Genomic DNA, 20,653 nt, shown 5'->3' on the forward strand with positions numbered 1-20,653 from the left:
CTGAGGCCAGTGAGACCGTGAACCCACCCTGATGAAGGAAGGAATAACTCTAGATGCGCCGCCTTTAAGAGCTGTAATACCGCGAAGGTCTGCAGCTTCACTCCTGAAGTCAGCGAGACCACAAACCTACCAGAAGGAAGAAACTCCGGACACATCTGAACATCTGAAGGAACAAACTCCGGACACACCACCTTTAAGAACTGTAACACTCACTGTGAGGGTCCGCAGCTTCATTTCTTGAAGTCAGTGAGACCAAGAACCCACCAATTCGATACACTGGGACTACAGGCATGCACCACCACTCCTGGCTAACTTTTGTATTATTTGTAGAGACAGGATTTCCCCATGTTGCCCAGGCTGGTCTCAAACTCCTGGACTCAAGCCATCTACCTGCCTTTGTCTCCCAAAGTGCTAGGATTACGGGCATGAGCCACCGCATCCAGCGAGACCCTATTTCTACAAAAAATACAAAAATTAGTTGGGTATGGTGGTGTGCACCTGTAGTCCTAGCTACTTGCGAGGCTGAGGCAGAAGGATTGCTCAAGCCCAGGAAGTAGAGGCTGCAGTGAGCTATGACTGTACCACTGCACCACAGCCTTCATCACAGAGCGAGACTTCTATCTCCCTTAAAAAAAAAAAAAAATCAGGGTCTTTTGAGGGTGGGCTTCTACTGAACATTGGACATGTGGAGCTGAGGGCCAGGGTGGAGCACTCCAGGCAGACAGAAAAGCATGAACAAAGGAAAGGAGGCAAGAAAGTGGGGCTGACACAGCTGACCATGGGCTGGAAGAACAAGCCCGTGAAGCTGCAGAAGGGAAAACACAGGAAGGATTGGCTCTAGGAAGCATTACTGGGCAGGCATATGTATGGTGATACTAGCGAGAGTGAGATCAGCTGGAAAGCTGGGGTGGGAAGGCCTGGACCAGAGTAGCAGCAGAGGAAATGAGCAGAAGGCTTGGGTGCAGGCAACCATCAGGACTTCTTAAATTTGGGGGCATAGAGCAGGATCAAAGACAGGGAGGTGGAAAGTCGCTGGCTGAACTTGCAGCCCACCCCAGGTGCTGTCAAGCATCCAGGTCGGGGTTAGAAATTGGTTGCCTGGAGCTCAAGGTTGGGATTTGGGCTTGTGGTTGACCTGCCTATGGGTGAAAATCATCACCTCCGTATTAAAAGGGATTGCCAGCCAAGAAGGAGTCACCAAGATGGAAGGAGACCAGGGGAGTCCCAGGCAAGAGGCCGCCTGAGGAACGTTTCAAGGAGAGAGGGTGCTCAGCAGTAGTGGATGATGGGGAGACCTCACTGGAATGCCTGGCACATAACAGACACTCAATAAATATTTGTGAGCTGAATGAAAGAAAAACCCGGAGTAAGAACATGATACATTCAGGACAAGCAACATGAAAGAAATAGCAGTTGAATTTGGGAGTCAAGAGAATAACTGAGACCCTTTAAGTGGCATAAGGGAGAAAAAAAAGAAAAACAAAACTGAGAGATTGTTGCATTTGTTCCAGAAAATGGCTGGGACCTGCTCCAGCGCCAACATTGAGCACTGATTATTGACCATTAGGAAACTCTGTCCCGACTTGCAGAGTGGAGGCTGGAGTGGTGTGGGGTTTAATGTGCAACCTTTGTTTTTTTTGGTGTTTTTTTTTTTTTTTTTTTTTTTTTTTGACAGTCTTGCTCTGTTGCCCAGGCTGGAGTGCAGTGGCGCAATCTTGGCTCACTGCAAATTCCGCCTTCCCGGGTTCACGCCATTCTCCTGCCTCAGGCTCCCGAGGAGCTGGACTACAGGTGCCCGCCACCACACCTGGCTAATTTTTTGTATTTTTAGTAGAGACGGAGTTTCACCGTGTTAGCCAGGATGGTCTCGATCTCCTGACCTCGTGATCCGCCCACCTCGGCTTCCCAAAGTGCTGGGATTACAGGTGTGAGCCACCGCGCTTGGCCTAATGTGCAACCTTTGTGTAGAGGTTGCAACGTAAATGCAAATGGGAGCCTTTTCCATTCAATCTCAACATTTAGAGATCAGAAAAAATAATATATATAATACCGCTAAATGGCTCACATAATTCCATTACAAATCACTTCTTTCTTTCCCCAGTGTGTTTTTCTTTCCGCTTAGAAATAAAGAGGATGTAGCAGGTTCTCTGGTACTGTGCCCTTCCCTACAGCTTGCCTCTAAGTCCTTTATTTATTTATTTATTTATTTATTTATTTATTTATTTATTTTGAGACAGAGTCTTGCTCTGTTTCCCAGGCTGGAGTGCAGCGGCATGATCTCGGCTCACTGCAAGCTCCGCCTCCCGGGTTCACGCCATTCTCCCGCCTCAGCCTCCGGAGTAGCTGGGACTACAGGCACCTGCCACCACACCCGGCTAAATTTTTGTACTTTTAGTAGAGATGGGGTTTCACTGTGCTAGCCAGGATGGTCTCGATCTCCTGACCTCGTGATCCGCCTGCCTCGGCCTCCCAAAGTGCTGGGATTACAGGTGTGAGCCACCGCCCCCGGCCTCTAGTCCTTTTTTAACAACGTTATTTAAAAAGACTTTACTGGCCAGGCGCGATGGCTCACGCTTGTAGTCCCAACTACTGGGGAGGCTGAGGTGAGAGGATCGCTTGAGCCCAGCAGTTTGAGGCTGCAGTGAGCCATGATTGTGCCAGTGCACTCCAGCCTGAGCAACAGAGCAAGACCCTGTCTCAAAATAACTAGCTAGCTAGCTAAGTAGCTAACTAACTTTACTGCTTCTTGAGACTCCTATCCCTGCACATTTAAAAATACATTATTTTTTTTTTAAAAAATGCATTTCCTATTTTTCTGGCTTAGAGAAAGATCATTTTCCTTTATATCTTTCTGGCTTTAAAAATATTACTCTGGGGTGGCTGCTGTGGCTCACACCTGTAATCCCAGCACTTTGGGAGGCCAAGGTGGGAAGATCACTTGAGTCCAGAAGTTCGAGACCAGTCTGGGCAACACAGTGAGCCCGTCTCTATAAAAACAAACAGAATACTCTGAATGGGAGAAGAGCCTGCTGAAGGCCACAGCGGGGAGCAGGGCGCAGACACCCCTGGCACAGTGCCGGCCAGTGGGCACCCCCAGCCTGATTCTTTGCCAGAGGCTGAAGTCCAGAGGGGCTGAGGGGAGAGCACGGCAGGTCCCTGGGGCCCCTCCCCCGCCTTGATTCCAGGGCGCCCCTGACCTTTGAGCCGGCTCGGGTTCCGGCTCTGGCGCGTGCACACTCGCCTCGCCGTTGGGGACCAGCCAGATCGCGGCGGCCTCGCGGGCGGTCTGGTCGGTGAGGTCGGGGCCGCGCGCGGCAATGCTGAGGCTGCTGGCGTCCGGGTGCGCCCGGGGCCCGGGACCCGGCGTGGGCGTGCGTCCTGCCGCAGGGCTCTGCCACCCGGGGCGCCGCCAGAGCCGCCAGGCTTCCGACGCTCCCCGGAACCAGCCCCCCAGCCCCGAGTTCGTGGCCCGGCCGGTGGGCGTCTGCTCCATGATGCGCCTGCCGGTGCAGACCTCACCCGAGGGGCTGGACGCTGCCTTCATCGGGGTGCCCCTGGATACTGGGACCTCCAACCGGCCTGGGGCGAGGTAAGGCCTGAAGGACGGGGGCCCGGTACACGTGGAGGGACTGCTTGCTGGCTGTCGGGCATGGAAAGCACCGGGGCAGGCGCCCCTGCTGGCCCCGGGTCGAGTTGGAAGCTGGTGGCCGGCTCCAAAATGCCCCTTATGGTTTGAGATGGTTGAGTTCCCTGGACTCTCAACAAGCAACCCCAGGGCTCAACATGGGCGTGGCCTCCCACATCTTAGTGTCATCATTGGTCAAGAAGGGATTTTGGCCGGCCCGGTGGCTCATGCCTGTAATCCCAGCACTTTGGGAGGCCGAGGTGGGCGGATCACGAGGTGAGGAGTTTGAGACCATCCTGGCCAACATGGTGAAACTCCGTCTCTACAAAGGTACAAAAAAAAAGAAAAAATTAGCCGGGAGTGGTGGCCAGGGCCTGTAATCCCAGCTACTCGGGAGGCTGAGGCAGGAGAATTGCTTGAACCCGGAAGGCGGAGGTTGCAGTGAGCTGAGATCGCGCCACTGCACTCCAGCCTGGGCAACAGAGTGAGACTCCGTCTCAAAAAAAGAAAAAAGAAGGGATTCTGGAGCCTGAACCTTCTCTGTGTCCCCATCCTGGGGCCTTGCTGGGATGGCTGCTGTGGATTCCTCTCCTCTCCTCTCGCCAACTTACAGTGGCAGGTGACATTGCATTTGAGAGCAGAAACTGGCTGCCCCTTCCCCAAATCTGTGGATGTCATCTGACTCAAGAAATGCTCAAATGAAGGCAATTTTCCTAGGATCAAGTCGGAGGAAGCAAAATTCATTTTCCTAATTATTGAACATCAGCAATTTCTGATTCAGTTCAGCAACACTATATCTGACCGTACTGATCTGAACTATGAAAGCCAGCACTTACTAAATGTCTTCTAAGTGCAGGGTGCTTTGCATGATTACCTCATTTAATTCTTACTACAGTGCAAGGTAAATATTTTACAAATTAGGAAACCGAGACTCAGGCAGATCATGAAATTGGCTAATGCCATTTAGTACACTTATTTAGTCTCTTCGATATATAGCCTAGATCAGTGATTCTCAAGTGGGGCGGTTTTGCACTCAGGGGACATTTTGGCAATATCTGCAGGCATTTTTGGTTGTTACACCTTGGAGGAAGGATGCTACTGGCACCTAGTGAGTACAGGCCAGGGATGCTGCTAAACATTCCATTATGCAACACTGCAACATGGAATCATCTGGTCCCAAATTGCTGAGGCTGAGAAGCCCTGGTCTAAGCAAAGCCTGAAATCTCTGCAGATGGCTGACAGGATGATTCTTCCTTCTGCAGATTCGGACCTCGCCGCATCCGGGAAGAATCAGTGATGCTTCGGACAGTCAATCCTAGCACGGGGGCCCTCCCCTTCCAGTCCCTCATGGTTGCAGACCTAGGCGATGTGAATGTCAATCTTTACAACCTTCAGGACAGCTGCCGGCGAATTCAAGAGGCCTATGAGAAAATTGTAGCAGCTGGCTGTATTCCTCTGACCTTGGGTAATGTCAGTCTGCAAGAGCCAGAGTAGTTCCCTGCACTCAGGGTTTATTTATCAGGGGCTTGAGTACAGCTACTTCTCCCGTGCAAGTCACTGCAAATGTGCAGACAGTAGGAAAGAGAGCATTGTAATTCATTGATTTTAATCCCTGGGGAGAGAATATTTCACGTGTGTGTGTGTGTGTGTGTGTGTGTGTGTGTGTGTGTGTGTCAGTCTCACTCTGTTACCCAGACTGGAGTGCAGTGGTGCAATCTCAGCACATTGCAACCTCCACTTCCTGGGTTCAAGCGATTCTCCTACCTCAGCCTCCCAAGTAACTGGGATTACAGGCGCCCACTACCATGCCTGGCTAATTTTTGTATTTTTGGTAGAGTCGGGGTTTTGCCATGTTGGCCAGGCGGGTCTTGAACTCCTGACCTCAAGTGATCCGCCCACCTTGGCCTCCCAAAGTGCTGGGATTACAGGCGTGAGCCACTGTGCCCGGCCAAGATGATGTTTCTAATGACTTTATTTGCGAGGAGAACTGCAAAGAGGGTGTTTTTGTCTTGCTTAGGTTCTACATCAACCTATAGGGCAGCTTTCCCCTTATCCTCACCCCTGACCCATTCTCACTTTTTCTCTTGTTCACAAATACTTAAAATGACAGGGATCTTTTCCTAAATATCCAAATTCATTTTTGCCAAATTAGAGAGCCTAGCCTGCGTGGCATAGTGGGAGGAGTGTGGTTTCCGGATGGATGGTTTGAAGTCTCAGCTGCACTTCTCCCTAGCAATGTTGCTGTATACCGTGCTTGATGCTTCACACCTTCACCTGTAAGATGGGAATGATCACAATAACACCTACTTCACTGCATGTTGTGAGGGGCATATAATGAAAGTGCACATGAAATGCCCAGCATCAAACATGGCATATCTTTTTTTTTTCTTTTTTTTTTTTGAGACGGAATTTCACTCTTGTTGCCCAGGCTGGAGCAATGGCATGATCTCGGCTCACTGCAATCTCCGCCTCCCAGGTTCAAGCAATTCTCCTGTCTCAGCCTCCTGAATAGCTGGGATTATAGGCGCCCGCCATCATGCCCTGCTAATTTTTGTATTTTTAGTAGAGACGGGGTTTCATCATATTGGTCAGGCTGGTCTCGAACTCCTGACCTCAGGTGATCTGCCCGCCTCGGCCTTCCAAAGTGTTGGGATTACAGGCGTGAGCCATCGTGCCCGACCTATGCATGGCATATCTTAAGCTTCAATAAATGTTAGCTATTATTATTATCAGAAAGAATACTTTCCTAAGTCTGTGCTGTCCAGCAGGGTAGCCACTAGCCACATGTGGCTACTTAAATTCTTTTTTTTTTGAGACAGAGTTTTGCTCTTGTTGCCCAGCTTGGCTCACGGCAACCTCCGCCTCCTGGGTTCAAGCGATTCTCCTGCCTCAGCCTCCTGAATAGCTGGGATTACAGGCGCTTGCCACCACGCCCAGCTAATTTGTTGTATTTTTAGTAGAAATAGGGTTTCAACATGTTGGCAAGGCTGGTCTCGAACTCCTGACCTCAGGTGATCCGCTGCCTCAGCTTCCCAAAATGCTGGGATTACAGGCGTGAACCACCACGCCCGGCCTAAATCAAATTAATTAAAATAAAATATTCAGTTTCTTCATCATATTAGCTACATGTATGTCACATGCATGTCACATGTGGATAGTGGCTACCATATGGGCCAGTGCAGATAGAATATTCTCATCATCATAGAAGGTTCTATTGAACAGAGCTATTCTAGGCATTTTCCTAGAATACTCTGAAAAGGCAATTCCTAGAGTAGCTCTTAACTTGTCTAATTTCCTCTTTTATTTATTTATTTTTGAGACACGGTCTCACTCTGTCACCCAGGCTGGAGTGCAGTGGTGCCGTCATGGCTCGCTGAAACCTTGCCCTCCCTGGGCTCAGGTGATCTTTCCACTCCAGTGTCCTGAGTAGCTGGGTCTACAGGCGTTTGCCACCATGCCCAGCTAATTTTTGTATTTTTTGCAAAGATGGGGTCTTAATGTATTGCCCAGGTGGACCTTGAATTCCTGGGCTCAGGCGATCTGCTTGTCTTGGCCTCCCAAGGTGAGAGCCACTGCGCCTGGTCTATTTTTATTTTTATTTTTTAGAGACACAGTCTTGCTATGTTGCCCAGGCTGGTCTCAAACTTCTAGGCTCAAGCTATTTATTTATTTATTTTATTTTATTTTATTTTTTGAGACGGAGTTTCACCCTTGTTGCCTAGGCTGGAGTGCAGTGGCGTGATCTTGGCTCACCGCAACCTCCGCCTCCTGGGTTCAAGTGATTCTCCTGCCTCAGCCTCCAGAGTAGCCTGGATTACAGGCATGTGCTACCATGCCCGGCTAATTTTGTATTTTCAGTAGAGACGGGGTTTTTCTATGTTGGTCAGGCTGGTCTTGAACTCCCAACATCAGGTGACCTGCCCGCCTCGGCCTCCCAAAGTGCTGGGATTACAGGCATGAGCCACCGTGCCCGGCAAGCTATTCATTTTTTTGAGATAGTGTCTTACTCGTCGCCCAGGCTGGAGTGCAGTGGCACGATCACAGCTTACTGCAGCCTTGACTTCCCAGGCTCATTAAGCATCCTGCCCATTTGATAAGATCTTACTGTAGCTGCGGTTATAGCTCCCCAGTCTGAACGGGTGAAAATTGGGTTAAGATTATTCAGCTGGGCATGGTGGCTCACGCCTGTAATCCCAGCACTTTGGGAGGCCAAGGCAAGTGGATCACTTGAGGTCAGGAGTTTGAGACCAGCCTGACCAACATGGTGAAACTCCGTCTCTACTAAAAATACAAAATCAGCCAGGTATGGTGGTGCACACCTGTAATCCCAGCTACTCCGGAGGCTGAGGCAGGAGAATCGCTTGAACCTGGGAGGCAGAAGTTGCAGTGAGCCGAGATTGTGCCATTGAACTCCAGCCTGGGCAACAGAGCAAAACTACATCTCAAAAAAAAAAAAAAAAAAAAAAAAAAAGAGAGAGAGAGAGAGATTATTCTATGTAATCCTCCAATTCACTTTCCAGACGTTTTCTTCTTCCTCTTTGCAGGTGGAGATCACACAATCACATATCCCATATTGCAAGCAATGGCAAAAAAGTAAGTCTCAAATGGCTTGGGCCCAGCAAGGTTTCAAAAGCCAGAAGCTAGGGAATGAGTTATTTGCTGTTTGGTGGCATTAGGTTACTGCTGCTGGCTCAGGTTATGAGCTGCTTCTGGGGATCAAAATTAAGGTTGAGCTGCAGGTGTCTCTGTCAGTCACCAGCTAGAAGCCAAGACAATTTATTATTAACACTTCTGGCCACCCTCCCTTGCTCTAGATCTGTCCTGGTATGTGTGCTCAGCATTTTCAACTCGCTTCTGTTTTTGGAAGATGAGCCTTTAGTGAAATACACAACCTCAGTTAACTTCAGTTTCTGTTTTGCTTCAGTGGCCAAAAACAAACACTGACAGGCACAATGGTGGAGCTTGCTGAGGGGCCCTTGTTTCCTCCTGAAAGGGCACCTTTCCCAATCAAAAGACTGATTTGCCAGTAGTGGAAGTCTACCTGGGATTGGCCGACTTTGGCTAATTTAGTTTGAGAAAGAGACAGAAGGACCAGGGTGGAGGGTGGCAGCTCCAGAATGTGTCTATGGAAGCACATGTGGGTGGCATTCTGGTTGGAGGTGGGAGGGTGCAGGTCTTTGCTCAAAGCTGCATTTATTCCTCACGGATTTGGATCAGATGTTTATTTTGGGTGGCTGGCAGGGGTTGATGGAGGTTATGGAGAGAGCTGGATTGAAGCTTCCTCTTCCTCGGTTGGAGAAAGGGTGTGTCTTGATTTAGTTAAGCCTTCAGCCAAGCTCGCCTGTGCCACCACCCTTGATTCTCATCCTGTCTCTAAATAAAGCAAATTCTGGGTGATAGGTGTGGGTGGCAGCCAAAACATGTCTATTTCCTGCCTGACTTCTGTGAGTTTATTGTTCCTCTGAGATGCTAAGTGATCTCAAGAAGACAGGAACCAGTTGCAAGGCAGAAAACGGATGCCAGGTCTCCCCTTTGTGGCTGTGAATTGTCACCAAGTTTTGGTGGCCTGAAGGGTGGCTGTGCTAGGGCCCCACAGGGAGGGTTGGCCTCTGAGCTGCCCTGTTGTCATCAGGCATGGCCCAGTGGGGCTGCTGCATGTGGATGCGCACACGGACACGATCGACAAGGCCCTAGGAGAGAAGCTCTACCACGGGGCGCCCTTCCGCCGGTGTGTGGATGAGGGTCTCCTGGACTGTAAGCGTGTGGTGCAGATTGGCATCCGGGGCTCTTCCACGACCTTGGATCCCTACAGATACAACCGGAGCCAGGTGACAGACCGAATGCCCCCCACCCTTGCCCCTCAAAATGCCTTCTTCTCCGTTGCCTCACCAGTGGCAACCAGGGATTCAGCAGGGGCTTTACTAATCAAGTCTGAAAGCAGGGATAAAAGGCTGAGTTTGCATCATCAGGGGCATATGGAGCACAGGAGTGAGGAGGTTGGTTTATGGGCCATGGGAAGTCTATTGCTGGGGTGGGGAGACAAGCAGAAATCGACCAACTCCTCGGACGGTGCTGGCTTAGAAGAGGGGAGGAGGCTGGGCGCAGTAACTCACACCTGTAATCCCAGCACTTTGGGAGGCTAAGGTGGGCGGATCACCTGAGGTCAGGAGTTCGACACCAGCCTGGCCAACATGATGAAACCCCGTCTCTACTAAAAATACAAAAATTAGCTGGGTGTGGTGGTGTGCACCTGTAATCCCAGCTACTCGAGAGACTGAGGCAGGAGAATTGCTTGAATGTGGGAGGTGGAGGTTGCAGTGAGCTGAGATCGCGCCACTGCACTCTAGCCTGGGTGACAAAGTGAGACTCCGTCTCAAAAAAAAAAAAAAAAAAAAAAAAAAGGGGAGGAGGTCCGGACCCAAGATGAGTTGCCACCTTCTTAGTTCTGGTCCTCATACCCTCTAGGCAGAATGGTTCTCAGATAGACATGTATGACAAGACCCCAATGGGAAAGACCCAAATCCCTTGCTTTTAGAGTGTGCCAAGGCCTGTCTTCTGGACAGAGCATTTCAAAAGGTGCTAGCGTGAGCTGCTGTTTCCCACTCTTGCTTTAGCAAAGCTTCTCTCTGATTCCAACTCCATCAGTCAGCTTTGGCCCTGCTTCCTTACCACTCATTGTCCCTCCCTTCCTCACCTGTAAAATAGGATAGTTCCCTCTTCATGGAGATGGAGGGTCAAGTGTCAGTGCACACAGAGCTGAGCATGGGGCTGGCAAACAGGAAATGCCCTGTAAATGCTGCCAGGCAGAAACCTCAGTCCCTGTCTCCACAGGGCTTCCGGGTAGTCCTGGCTGAAGACTGCTGGATGAAGTCGCTGGTTCCTCTGATGGGGGAAGTCAGGCAGCAGATGGGAGGCAAACCCATTTATATCAGCTTTGATATTGACGCTCTGGATCCTGCCTATGCGCCAGGGACAGGAACACCTGAAATTGCTGGTCTCACTCCTAGTCAGGTAAGGAAATTCCACCAGTGAAGATCCTGGGGGTGGAGACACTTAACACCCATTTTCCTGGGACTTGAAGTGAATCTTTAGGAATCAGGATAGGATTTTTGTTTGTTTGTTTGAGATGGAGTCTCACTCTGTCGCCCAGGCTGGAGTGCAGTGGTGCGATCTCGGCTCACTGCAACCTCCGCCTCCCAGGTTCAAGCGATTCTCGTGCCTCAGCCTCCTGAGTAGCTTAGATTACAGGCACACGCCACTGCGCCCGGCTAATTTTTGTATTTTTAGTAGAGATGGGGTTTCACCATGTTGGTCAGGCTGGTCTCGAACTCCTGACCTAGTGATCCCACTCACCTCGGCCTCCCAAAGTGCTGGGATTACAGGTGTCAGCCACCGCGCCTGGCTGCCAAGGTAGGATTATAAGAGCAGAGCACCTAGGCCTCTTCTGTTCTCTGGGCTGAGGATAAGTTTGAATACCCTCTTACTGAAGGGTGATTGATTTTGGCAAGGGCCTTCATTTCCTATCTGGGATATAATAGTCCCTTATTTTGTCCTTTATTTGCTCTTCCTGCCTTCAGTTCATCTGTCATGAAAACAACAGTTCATGGGAACAACATTATAGTATCCTCTCTTAAGAACACTAAACTTGGCCGGGCACGGTGGCTCACGCCTATAATCCCAGCACTTTGGGAGGCTGAGGCAGGTGGATTATGAGGTCAGGAGATCGAGACCATCTTGGCTAACACGGTGAAACCCCGTCTCTACTAAAAATACAAAAAAATTAGCTGGGCGTGGTGGCGGGTGCTTGTAATCCCAGCTACTCAGGAGGCTGAGGCAGGAGAATGGCATGAACCCGGGAGGCAGAGCTTGCAGTGAGCCGAGACAGAGCCACTGCAGTCCGGCCTGGACGAAAGAGTGAGACTCCGTCTCAAAAAAAAAAAAAAAAAAAAGAACACTAAACTTGGCCAGGTGTCGTGGCTCACGCCTGGAATCCCAGCACTTTGGGAGGCCGAGGCGGGTGGATCACAAGGTCAGGAGTTCGAGACCAGCCTGGCCAAGATGGTGAAACCCTGTCTCTACTAAAAGTACAAAAATTAGCCGGGCACGGTGGCAGGCGTCTGTAATCCCAGCTACTTGGGAGGCTGAGGCAGGAGAATTGCTTGAACCCTGGAAGCAGAGGTTGCAGTGAGCCGAGATCGTGCCACGGTACTCCAGCCTGGGCAACAGAGCAAGACTCCACTTCAAAAAAAAAAACCAACCAACCAACCAAAAACACTAAACTTGGCCGGGTGTGGTGGCTCACACCTGTAATCCCAGCACTTTGGGAGGCCAAGGCACCAGGCGGGTGGTTCACCTGAAGTTGGGAGTTTGAGACCAGCCTAACATGGAGAAACCCCATCTCTACTAAAAATACGAAATTAGCCGGGCATGGTGGTGCATGCCTGTAATCCCAGCTACTCGGGAGGCTGAGGCAGGGGAATCACTTGAACCTGGAAGGCTGAGGTTGCGGTGAGCCGAGATCGTGACATTGCACTCCAGTCTGGGCAACAAGAGCGAAACTCCATCTCAAAATAAACAAAAACACTAAACTTATCTTTTTAGGGTTAAATTTAAATAAAAGTGCATACAATGGGCCAGGCGCAGTGGCTCAGGCAGTAACCTCAGCACTTTGGGAGGCCAGGGTGGATGGATCGTTTGAGCCTAGCCTGGACAACATAGTGAGATCCCGTCTTTACTAAAAATAAAAATAAAAATTAGTCTGGTGTGCTAGTGTGCACCTGTAGTCCCAGCTATTAGGGAGGCTGGGGCAGGAGGATCAACTGAGCCTGGCGGGGCAGGAGGATCAACTGAGCCTGGCAGGTCAAGCCTTCAGTGAGCTGTGATCATACCACTGCACTACAGCCCGGGTGACAGAGACCCTGTCTCAAAAATAAATAAATAAATAAATAAATAAAGTGCATACAGTGGCACAATTACCTGCCAAGGTAAGCTCAAGAGTTTTAGAAACACCCAAATAAAGCTCCAATAATGTGTGCTGGGAGTAAATGCACGGGGGCAGAATGGTTATGACTAGAAGCTCCCTGAGGGCAGGACCTATGTATTGTTCCCTACCTTGTCCTTGGAGCCTAGGACAGTGCCTGATACAAATAGTGGGCACTCAAAGACATTTGAGAGTAAATGAATGAAGACTGCTTAAACCTAATCAAGTACCTTACATCCTCTAAGATCTTAAAGGAGGGTGGCCATAACTCTCTCTCTTGACATGGCCGTAACCATCCTCTCTTCTCATGAGGGATTTCTGAAACACATTCCTCATCCCTCTGCTTAGCAATCTTCTGGGCTTTTCACCTGCAGCATGGGAACCCTTTCAGACAAGGTCACTCTCTTCCCATCAGTCTCCCTCACTTATTCTGTCTTCTGGCCACATCTCAGTACCTGAACTTTTCCCATCTTGGTGCCTTTGCCTGTGTTTCTCCCGCTGCCTGGCCTATCCCTTGAACTGGGTATTTCCACCTTGGGGAAGCCTTACCCACCTCTCCAGTCTGTTACCTGTGCTGATACCATTCTGGGCTTGCTTTTCTTGAAGCCCTTGGTGCATGACATTGAAATGATTGGTTTCCTTGTCTCCATCACCACACCATGCAGCCCTGAGGAGCAGGGACTGTGTACGCATTATCTGTGTCTCTGGGAGGCCTGCCAGTGTGCCTGGCAGTCAACAAATGTTTATGGAGGGAAAGCCAATTCCAAGTCAAAGGGTGGTGTGTGCTGGGAAAAGCTCTACTGGGTGCTTTTCATTGTAAATGATTACCACTGTGGACAACTCAGTCTTGATCTTGAATAGGCTCTGGAGATCATCAGGGGTTGTCAAGGCCTGAACGTGGTGGGCTGTGATCTTGTCGAAGTTTCACCACCATATGATCTTTCTGGTGAGTAAGCGAGGAGACTGTGATCCATGGGCAGCTGGTAGCTTAAATTACATGAAGCTAGTTAATAAGTAGAAAGTGAGGCCGGGCGTGGTGGCTCAAGCCTGTAATCTCAGCACTTTAGGAGGCCAAGGTGGGCAGATCACCTGAGGTCAGGAGTTCAAGACCAATCTGGCCAACATGGCGAAACCCCGTCTCTCTGAAGATACAAAAATTAGGCAGGTATGGTGGCACACACCTGTAATCCCAGGTACTCAGGAGGCTAAGGCAGGAGAATTGCTTAGAACCTAGGAGGCAGAGGTTGCAGTGAGCTGAGATTGCGCCACTGCACTCCAGCCTGGGTGACAGAGTGAGACTCCATCTCAAAAAAAAAAAAAAAAAAGGATGAGTCCCTTATATGACTTGGGGAAGCAGCTGAACATGTCCAATGGTGAAGAAAACACACCTATTACTGCACACCTTACAAACATGAGCTCATTAACCCTAAGAAAACCCCTAGGAGGTAGTTAAGTGTCATTAGCTTGCCCACCAATCAGCAGAAGAGAAAGAAACCAGCCTGCAGTCTAGTGACAGGGTGGCCCAATCCCCGTCTCCTTGGATGTTTCATTGCAAAGTGAATTCTAAAGCATAAATATGTTAATATTTATCAAATAAGAACTTAGCTGGTTAAGATCTTCAAAGCAGATGCCATCCCAATAATTTTAATGTAGACAAGCTTATGGAATTAGGCCTATCGACCTCAGAGGGTAGATAACAAATACAGTACACATCATTATTATAGGTTCTCCTTTGGGAAAAATCTGTTCTCAGAGTAAACAAAGAACTTTCTGAATTTTAAAATATGATTCCCAAATGATGCTTGATGGAGGCAGAGAGCCTGAGCAAGCGTGTTCACAGCTGGCGGGCACCCTAGAGGGGTGCACAAGACAGGGCTCTGGAAAAGGAGGCACAAGGGGAAGAATGCTGAGGAGTCCCAAGGCTTGGCTCAGGGGGTGGTCTGCAGGGTATTCATGTCAGGTTTTACTTTTTCGTAGGGAACACAGCCCTGCTGGCGGCTAACCTGCTGTTTGAGATGCTGTGTGCTCTCCCCAAAGTGACAACCGTCTGAGTCTTGTGCTCTTCAAGACAAAACAGATTGCGTCGCTGACAAGTTCTCAAGAACTTATGAGTAAGCAGTCTGAGAACTAAAGAGTTTATGCCAAGAAAACTTTCTGCTGCAAGTGTCATTGCTGGCTGTGAAGTCGGGATAGTCAGTAGAATTCTCACCCAAACAGCAACATTTCTAAGGAACTTGGATTAATTGGGGGGAGAAAAAAAAGGAGTACTTGTACTGCTTTGATTTTTTTTCCTTTGATGAAAGATGGAGGATAAAGGGGAAGTGAGGAGAATTTCTTTCAAGATTATCTAAACATTAGAAACATGACATTTAAAATAATACTGTATAAGCATTCCATATTTCTATATCTTCCTTTTAAACGTTTTTTTTTTTTGAGATAGAGTTTTGCTCTTGTCACCCAGGCTGGAGTGCAATGGCATGATCTCGGTTCATTGCAACCTCCGCCTCCCGAGTTCAAGCGATTCTCCTGCCTCAGCCTCCTGAGTAGCTCGGATTACAGGTGCCTGCCACCACGCCTGGCTAATTTTTGTATTTTTAGTAGAGACAGGGTTTCACCACATTGGCCAGGCTGGTCTTGAACTCCTGACCTAAGGTGATCCGCCCACCTCAGCCTCCTTAAAGTGCTGGGATTACAGGCATGAGCCACTGCGCCCAGCCGCTTTTTAAAATTTTGATGATCTGCTTCCTGGAGTATTGAGTATCTTCCTTTAAAATACAGCTCCTCCTTGGACGCTGCAGTGAGCTGAGATCACACCACTGCACTCCAGCCTGGGTGCCAGAGCAACACTCCATCTCAAAAAAAAAAAAAAAAAAATACAGCTCTTCCTATGAGGTGCTTAGGGCTGCATCTTGGTTTTAGGACCACTGTGAACGTAAGTAAAAAGTATAAAATAACACGGAGAGCCTAATGAAGAAACTTCTTGCTCAGAGGCCTAGAAGGGTACACAAAATGTCTTCTAAACTAGAAAACCTAAGGCCAGACACGGTGGCTCACGCCTGTAATCCCAGCACTTCGCGGGGCCGAGGCGGGCAGATCACTTGAGGTCAGGAGTTTGAGACCAGCCTGGCCAACATGGTGAAAACCCATCTCTACTGAAAATACAGAAATTAGCTGGGCGTGGTGGTGCGTGCCTATAGTCCCAGCTACTCAGGAAGCTGAGGCAGGGGCATTGCTTGAACCTGGGAGGTGGAGGTTGCAGTGAGCTGAGGTCATGCCACTACACTCCAGCCTGGGTGACAGAGTGGGACTCCATTTCTTAAAAAAAAAAAAAAAAACAACAAAAAAAAACCAGGCCGGACCCGGTGGTTCACGCCTGTAATCCCAGGCCTAGGCGGGAGGATCATCTGAGGTCAGGAGTTCAAGACCAGCCTGGCCAACATGGTGAAACCCCGTCTCTACTAAAAAAAAAAAACCCAGAAAACAAAACAAAACTGGAAAACATCAGCTGGGCTTTTTTTTTTTTTTCTTTTTTCTGAGACGGAGTCTCGCTCTGTCCCCCAGGCTGGAGTGCAGTGGCCCGATCTTAGCTCACTGCAATCTCCGCCTCCTGGGTTCAAGCAATTCTGCTGCCTCAGCCTCCTGGGTAGCTAGAATTACAGTCATGCGTCACCACGCCCGACTAATTTTTGTATTTTTAGTAGAGACGGGGTTTCACCATGTTGGCCAGGCTGGCAGCTGGGCTCTTAATGTTACTTATTGTAACTCACTTCCTGTAAGACTCAATCTACTCTTTAAATTGATGTACCCTCTATGACTGTAATTCCTGAAATCTGCAGTTAAGCTGTGGTGATCTTAAGCGTGTGTTGAGTTCCACGCAAATTCAATTCTGTTGATAATGTGTCCATAATCAAACCATCATCTTGCAATGCAAGGGCTACCCCATAATTATCACACATTAAAATAGTTTATTTCTTTTTCCATTCTGTAATCTTAAAATAACATCAGCTTCAGTGCCTGTTCACAATACAAAAAAAGTCAAAAAACAAAAACAACACCCAAAACATAAAAAAGAAACAATTTGCCAAATAAGTTATTTGTTCCTAAGAGTATCAAAAGTGCAAAATATTCACCTTCTTTTCAGATCTCTCCTAAGTATAACCATCTTCCTTGACAAACTGAACAGACAGATTCAGCAGCGGCCACTCTGCACTTGTTTTTAGGGGACAATGTCAGACAGGTGGATGTGAACTACAGTTCATCTGTAAAGATGTTTGGCATCAGCTTTTAAAGAATTCTAGTTAATAAAACAGGTCTGAGTATGTGCTTCCAATCTCTATTCCCAAACAAAGGAAATCACTGAAAAAACAGTCAGATCACACTTCTTTTTATAACAGAAAAATATTTATGTAATGATGGCAGCTGCAAATTGATTGGGATGTTAATAAATAAAAAGGAACAAGTATCAACAAGCTGCAAATGAGGAAGAAACCAACCTACCTGAAAACTACAACCAAATTCTCATGGCTAATAAGTGATGGCAGTGAGACCATGGCCCCTAATGGAAGTTAGAGCAGCCTCACTCATTGAAATGTTGTTTAGTTGGAGCTGATAGCCTCAGTGTTAGATAAAAATTGTGCAACCAACACCTGAGCAACAAATTTTTTTTTTTTTTTTTTTTTTTTGTGGAAATTGGCATGTATTCTGCAAAGACTTGTTTTAGGCCAGTTTTACCTCATCTGCTAAACGCAATGCATAGTCTGTATCAACCAGAAGAACCCATCTCTAAAAACATCAATGTTGATAGTCAAAGACCACTGTGTTAGAACCAAAATTGGGTCTTGTATGATTACATACATCAGACAGAGCAATGGTGGCACAGGCTGAGCATGACAATGGCTCATATGTTTGACACAAAAGTAAACAAATTCATGGATGCATTCAGGAGGAATGCCTTGCATGGACAAGGGTAAAGTTCAATTTAAAATAAAAGCTCCCTAATATTCTCATAGGGCACCAGCTCTAAACCGGTCTGTAGAAGAGCTTTTGGGCTGAAACATCTGCCAGAAACATTGCCAATCCCATCACTACTTTCGTTTCCTAGTGCAAATGGAAGGTGCAGCTGTTTGAAGGTGCTTTTTAAAAGATCAAAAGATGCTTGAAGAGATAAAAATGTTTAAAAATGAACAAATCTGGCATGGTGGCTCATACTGATAATCCCAGCACTTTGGGAGGCCAAGGTGGAAGGACTGCTTGAGGCCAGGAGTTTGGGACCAGCCTTGGCAACACAGCAAGACCTCGTCTCCATTAAAAAATATATAAATAAATACACTTGGAGAGTTTTTGGTTTTCAGAAATTAAAGTCAGGAATTTCATTAGTACAGAAATTAAAAATAAAAACCTACTATGAAACCAAAAGACTACTCATATAAGCAATCTGGCCATAAAAGAGCTAGAAAGTAATATTGAGGACTGATGTATCAAGGAGCCAAATGAATTCCTTGACCATTTCTAGTTGGACCAGGTGCCATGAGATACAGCATTCAGAGGAAGTGTCCATTTTTAGAGGATCATATGGAAGAATGAAGCCTGGCAGTGATTTATTTTTTAATAAAGCTACAGACTCCATGAAAACTATAGGAATTCCTGGCCTTAAATAATTTATTACTTACCAATGTAGCTCAAGATTTAAATTATTCAGGATCCAAGTGGCTTAGTTTAAAGCATTAAGATTAAAGAAATACTAACTTAGCCGGGAGTGGTGGCTCACGCCTGTAATCCCAGCAGCACTTTGGGAGGCTGAGGCAGGCGGATCACCTGAGGTCAGGAGTTCGTGACCAGCCTGATCAACATGGAGAAACCCCGTCTCTACTAAAAATACAAAATTAGCCGGGCTAATTACATGGCGGCACATGCCTGTAATCCCAACTACTCAGGAAGCTGAGGCAGGAGAATTGCTTGAATCTGGGATGCGGAGGTTGTGGTGAACTGAGATCGCACCATTTCACTCCAGCCTGGGCAACAAGAGTGAAACTCTGTCTCAACAACAACAACAACAACAACAAAAAAGAAATAGTAACTTAGTAAATGTCCCATCACTGATTTTCATCCTTCACAAAGCCACCAAAGGCACCTTGCTTTGACATTTGAACAGACCACTCTTTGAAGCTGTCCAAACTAAAACTCAGAACCATTGGTCATTCTGCCCTGAAAAATAAAAGGTATGCTCTCTAACTGGCTGGTATGAGCCAGCCTGGGGTCCACTATACCTGGAGCTCAGCACGCTCAGGTGCTGATGGCCAGTCTGACCCCAATACTGGTGAAGCAGCTCTAAGTTAAGAGTGAAAACAATGAAGATGAGACATCAAAATATAGCCCAGAAGTGGAAAGTAAGCCTTTTGCAAAATGGGAGTCTAAAACAAGTCTTGGCTCACTTCCTGCAAAAGATGACTTGAAGAGACAGCACTTTTAGGGTAACAGTGTTCAAAATACAATTGTTGAGAAATTTTAAGTTCCTTGATACAAAGACATGTTTGGTATTTTACTAAAGAGACACTATTGAAGAGGTTCCTTGAGCCTGACTCACAGGAGGTGGGAATAATTTCCCTTCAGTTTAACATCTACTGGCTTTATAGCAGCTTATCTCTATGTTCAGAGAACAAGATTACAAGTTATGGCTCCTAATATCCATACCCTAAAATCGAAAGAGGCAGAAAGGCATCTGAAAACATACGTGTCAACGGCTCAAAGTCATCACAGTACTTCTCGCTGTGTAGACCCCTCCCCTGGCTACCAGCAGCGCTGGGGCGGCAGATGGGATGCTCAGTGTGTCTCAAGGCTGCATCGCTTCAGCCACTGCTCAGCCTCCCTTTCCTTTTCTTGAGAACTCACATGCAGAACTCCCGTTTATTCCTTTCCTTTTCAAACTGGCCAACAAACTGTTGTTGGGGGATACCCCCAAAATAGACGTTTAGCCACTTACTCCCAGAACAACCAGTAAATGTGAGATTGCTTGGAAAGGGGCCTTTTTCCAGATGCGGGGCTAGAAGCTGCCGTGGGTTGTTCAGGGTTAGGAGCATGCGCCATGGCAGCAGCACAGCAGGGCCGGGATTGGGGAAGGGGCCAATGACCCGGCTTGCACGACAGGCTCATGAGGGTCCGCCAGATGCCGCTTGCAGGGTGGAGCCCTGTGCTTCTCCAAGACACAGGACAGGAGGGTGGGGTGAGCATGGGACAGGGACAAGAAAGGAAGAGGGGATGAGCAGTCTATTTTCAATGGTGTGGCATTCAGTGGGGAAAAATAAAACCCAGAGGAAAAGATTTTGATCTAGGGGATTCAAACTGGTGGTGTTTTTCATTCCTAGGTTAGAAGAGGACAAAGGAAAGATTCTTCTAGCCATGGTTCTAGAAGAGCAATCTAAAATCTATACTCTGTTCATTGTGGTAGTTTGAGTCCTGAAAATACCTGTTCACAGGGGCATGTTAAAAAGTCTGAAGAGTTCAAATCTCTTTTGAAAATCCTCTCAGTCTAGTTCAGGCCATGATGGGATATAAAACCTCTGTAAGGAGCCCTCCAGCAGGCGTTCCATCCATAAGGAGAGCTTGCTTAACTTTCCTTTGATGGGCCTGGATCCAAGGCCACAGGAAGGTTTCCCTCGAGATTCACCCAGGTAGAGGGAAGAGTCAACATCACTGCACGACCCTATGGCTTCCTCCTCTTCGACTGTTTTTTGGGGCTTGAAGAGGCAGAAGTATTTCTTGTGGCCATTCAGAGCCAGTACATAACCAGTGTAGTCACGCTCCATGAAATGCTTATCATATTGGTTTGGGATTGGAGCTGCATCTTGAGCAAATTCTAATAAGTATTCTAGCCATTCTCTGTGTTTATCTAGACTCAGGAAGGAGAAGTGTAGGCAGCTGCTCCTGTAGGAAGAAGAGAATTGAGGACTCAGGGCATTTCCTGACACATTTAATTGCTGAGAAAATAAATACCCCAGTGAGACTTAAAATAATAGGAAAATGCTTTGTGTTGGATGGGGCCTGAACACAGA

General features: G+C 47.8%; 2 protein-coding genes across 4 annotated transcripts in view; one reads left to right on the forward strand and one right to left on the reverse strand.

Annotated features, from left to right (window-relative positions):
- The first annotated feature begins 3,232 nt into the window (after positions 1–3,232).
- AGMAT (agmatinase (putative)) lies at positions 3,233–18,984 on the forward strand. The gene is made up of 7 exons (XM_009234930.4): positions 3,233–3,589; positions 4,888–5,090; positions 8,170–8,218; positions 9,258–9,453; positions 10,457–10,636; positions 13,467–13,551; positions 14,583–18,984. The coding sequence occupies exons 1-7, from the start codon at positions 3,318–3,320 to the stop codon at positions 14,654–14,656; spliced, it is 1,059 nt and encodes a 352-aa protein (XP_009233205.1). The 5' UTR covers positions 3,233–3,317; the 3' UTR covers positions 14,657–18,984.
- Positions 16,551–20,653, reverse strand: part of DNAJC16 (DnaJ heat shock protein family (Hsp40) member C16) — a 45,856-nt gene continuing 41,753 nt past the window's right edge. For 2 of the 3 annotated variants that reach the window (XM_009234890.4, XM_009234893.4), the window contains one exon: positions 16,551–20,525. In XM_009234890.4, coding sequence (XP_009233165.1) covers positions 20,126–20,525 — 400 coding nt within the window. In that variant the 3' untranslated portion in view covers positions 16,551–20,125. 3 annotated transcript variants of the gene reach the window in all.

This window comes from Pongo abelii, chromosome 1, assembly GCF_028885655.2.
Source record: "Pongo abelii isolate AG06213 chromosome 1, NHGRI_mPonAbe1-v2.0_pri, whole genome shotgun sequence".
Taxonomy (NCBI): domain Eukaryota; kingdom Metazoa; phylum Chordata; class Mammalia; order Primates; family Hominidae; genus Pongo; species Pongo abelii.

Coding starts and splice junctions, on each gene's coding strand:
- AGMAT (XM_009234930.4), top strand. CDS start 3,318: ATGCTGAGGCTGCTGGCGTCCGGGTGCGCCCGGGGCCCGGGACCCGGC. Junction 8,219..9,257: donor TTGCAAGCAATGGCAAAAAA/GTAAGTCTCAAA, acceptor TGTTGTCATCAG/GCATGGCCCAGTGGGGCTGC. Junction 10,637..13,466: donor CTGGTCTCACTCCTAGTCAG/GTAAGGAAATTC, acceptor GATCTTGAATAG/GCTCTGGAGATCATCAGGGG.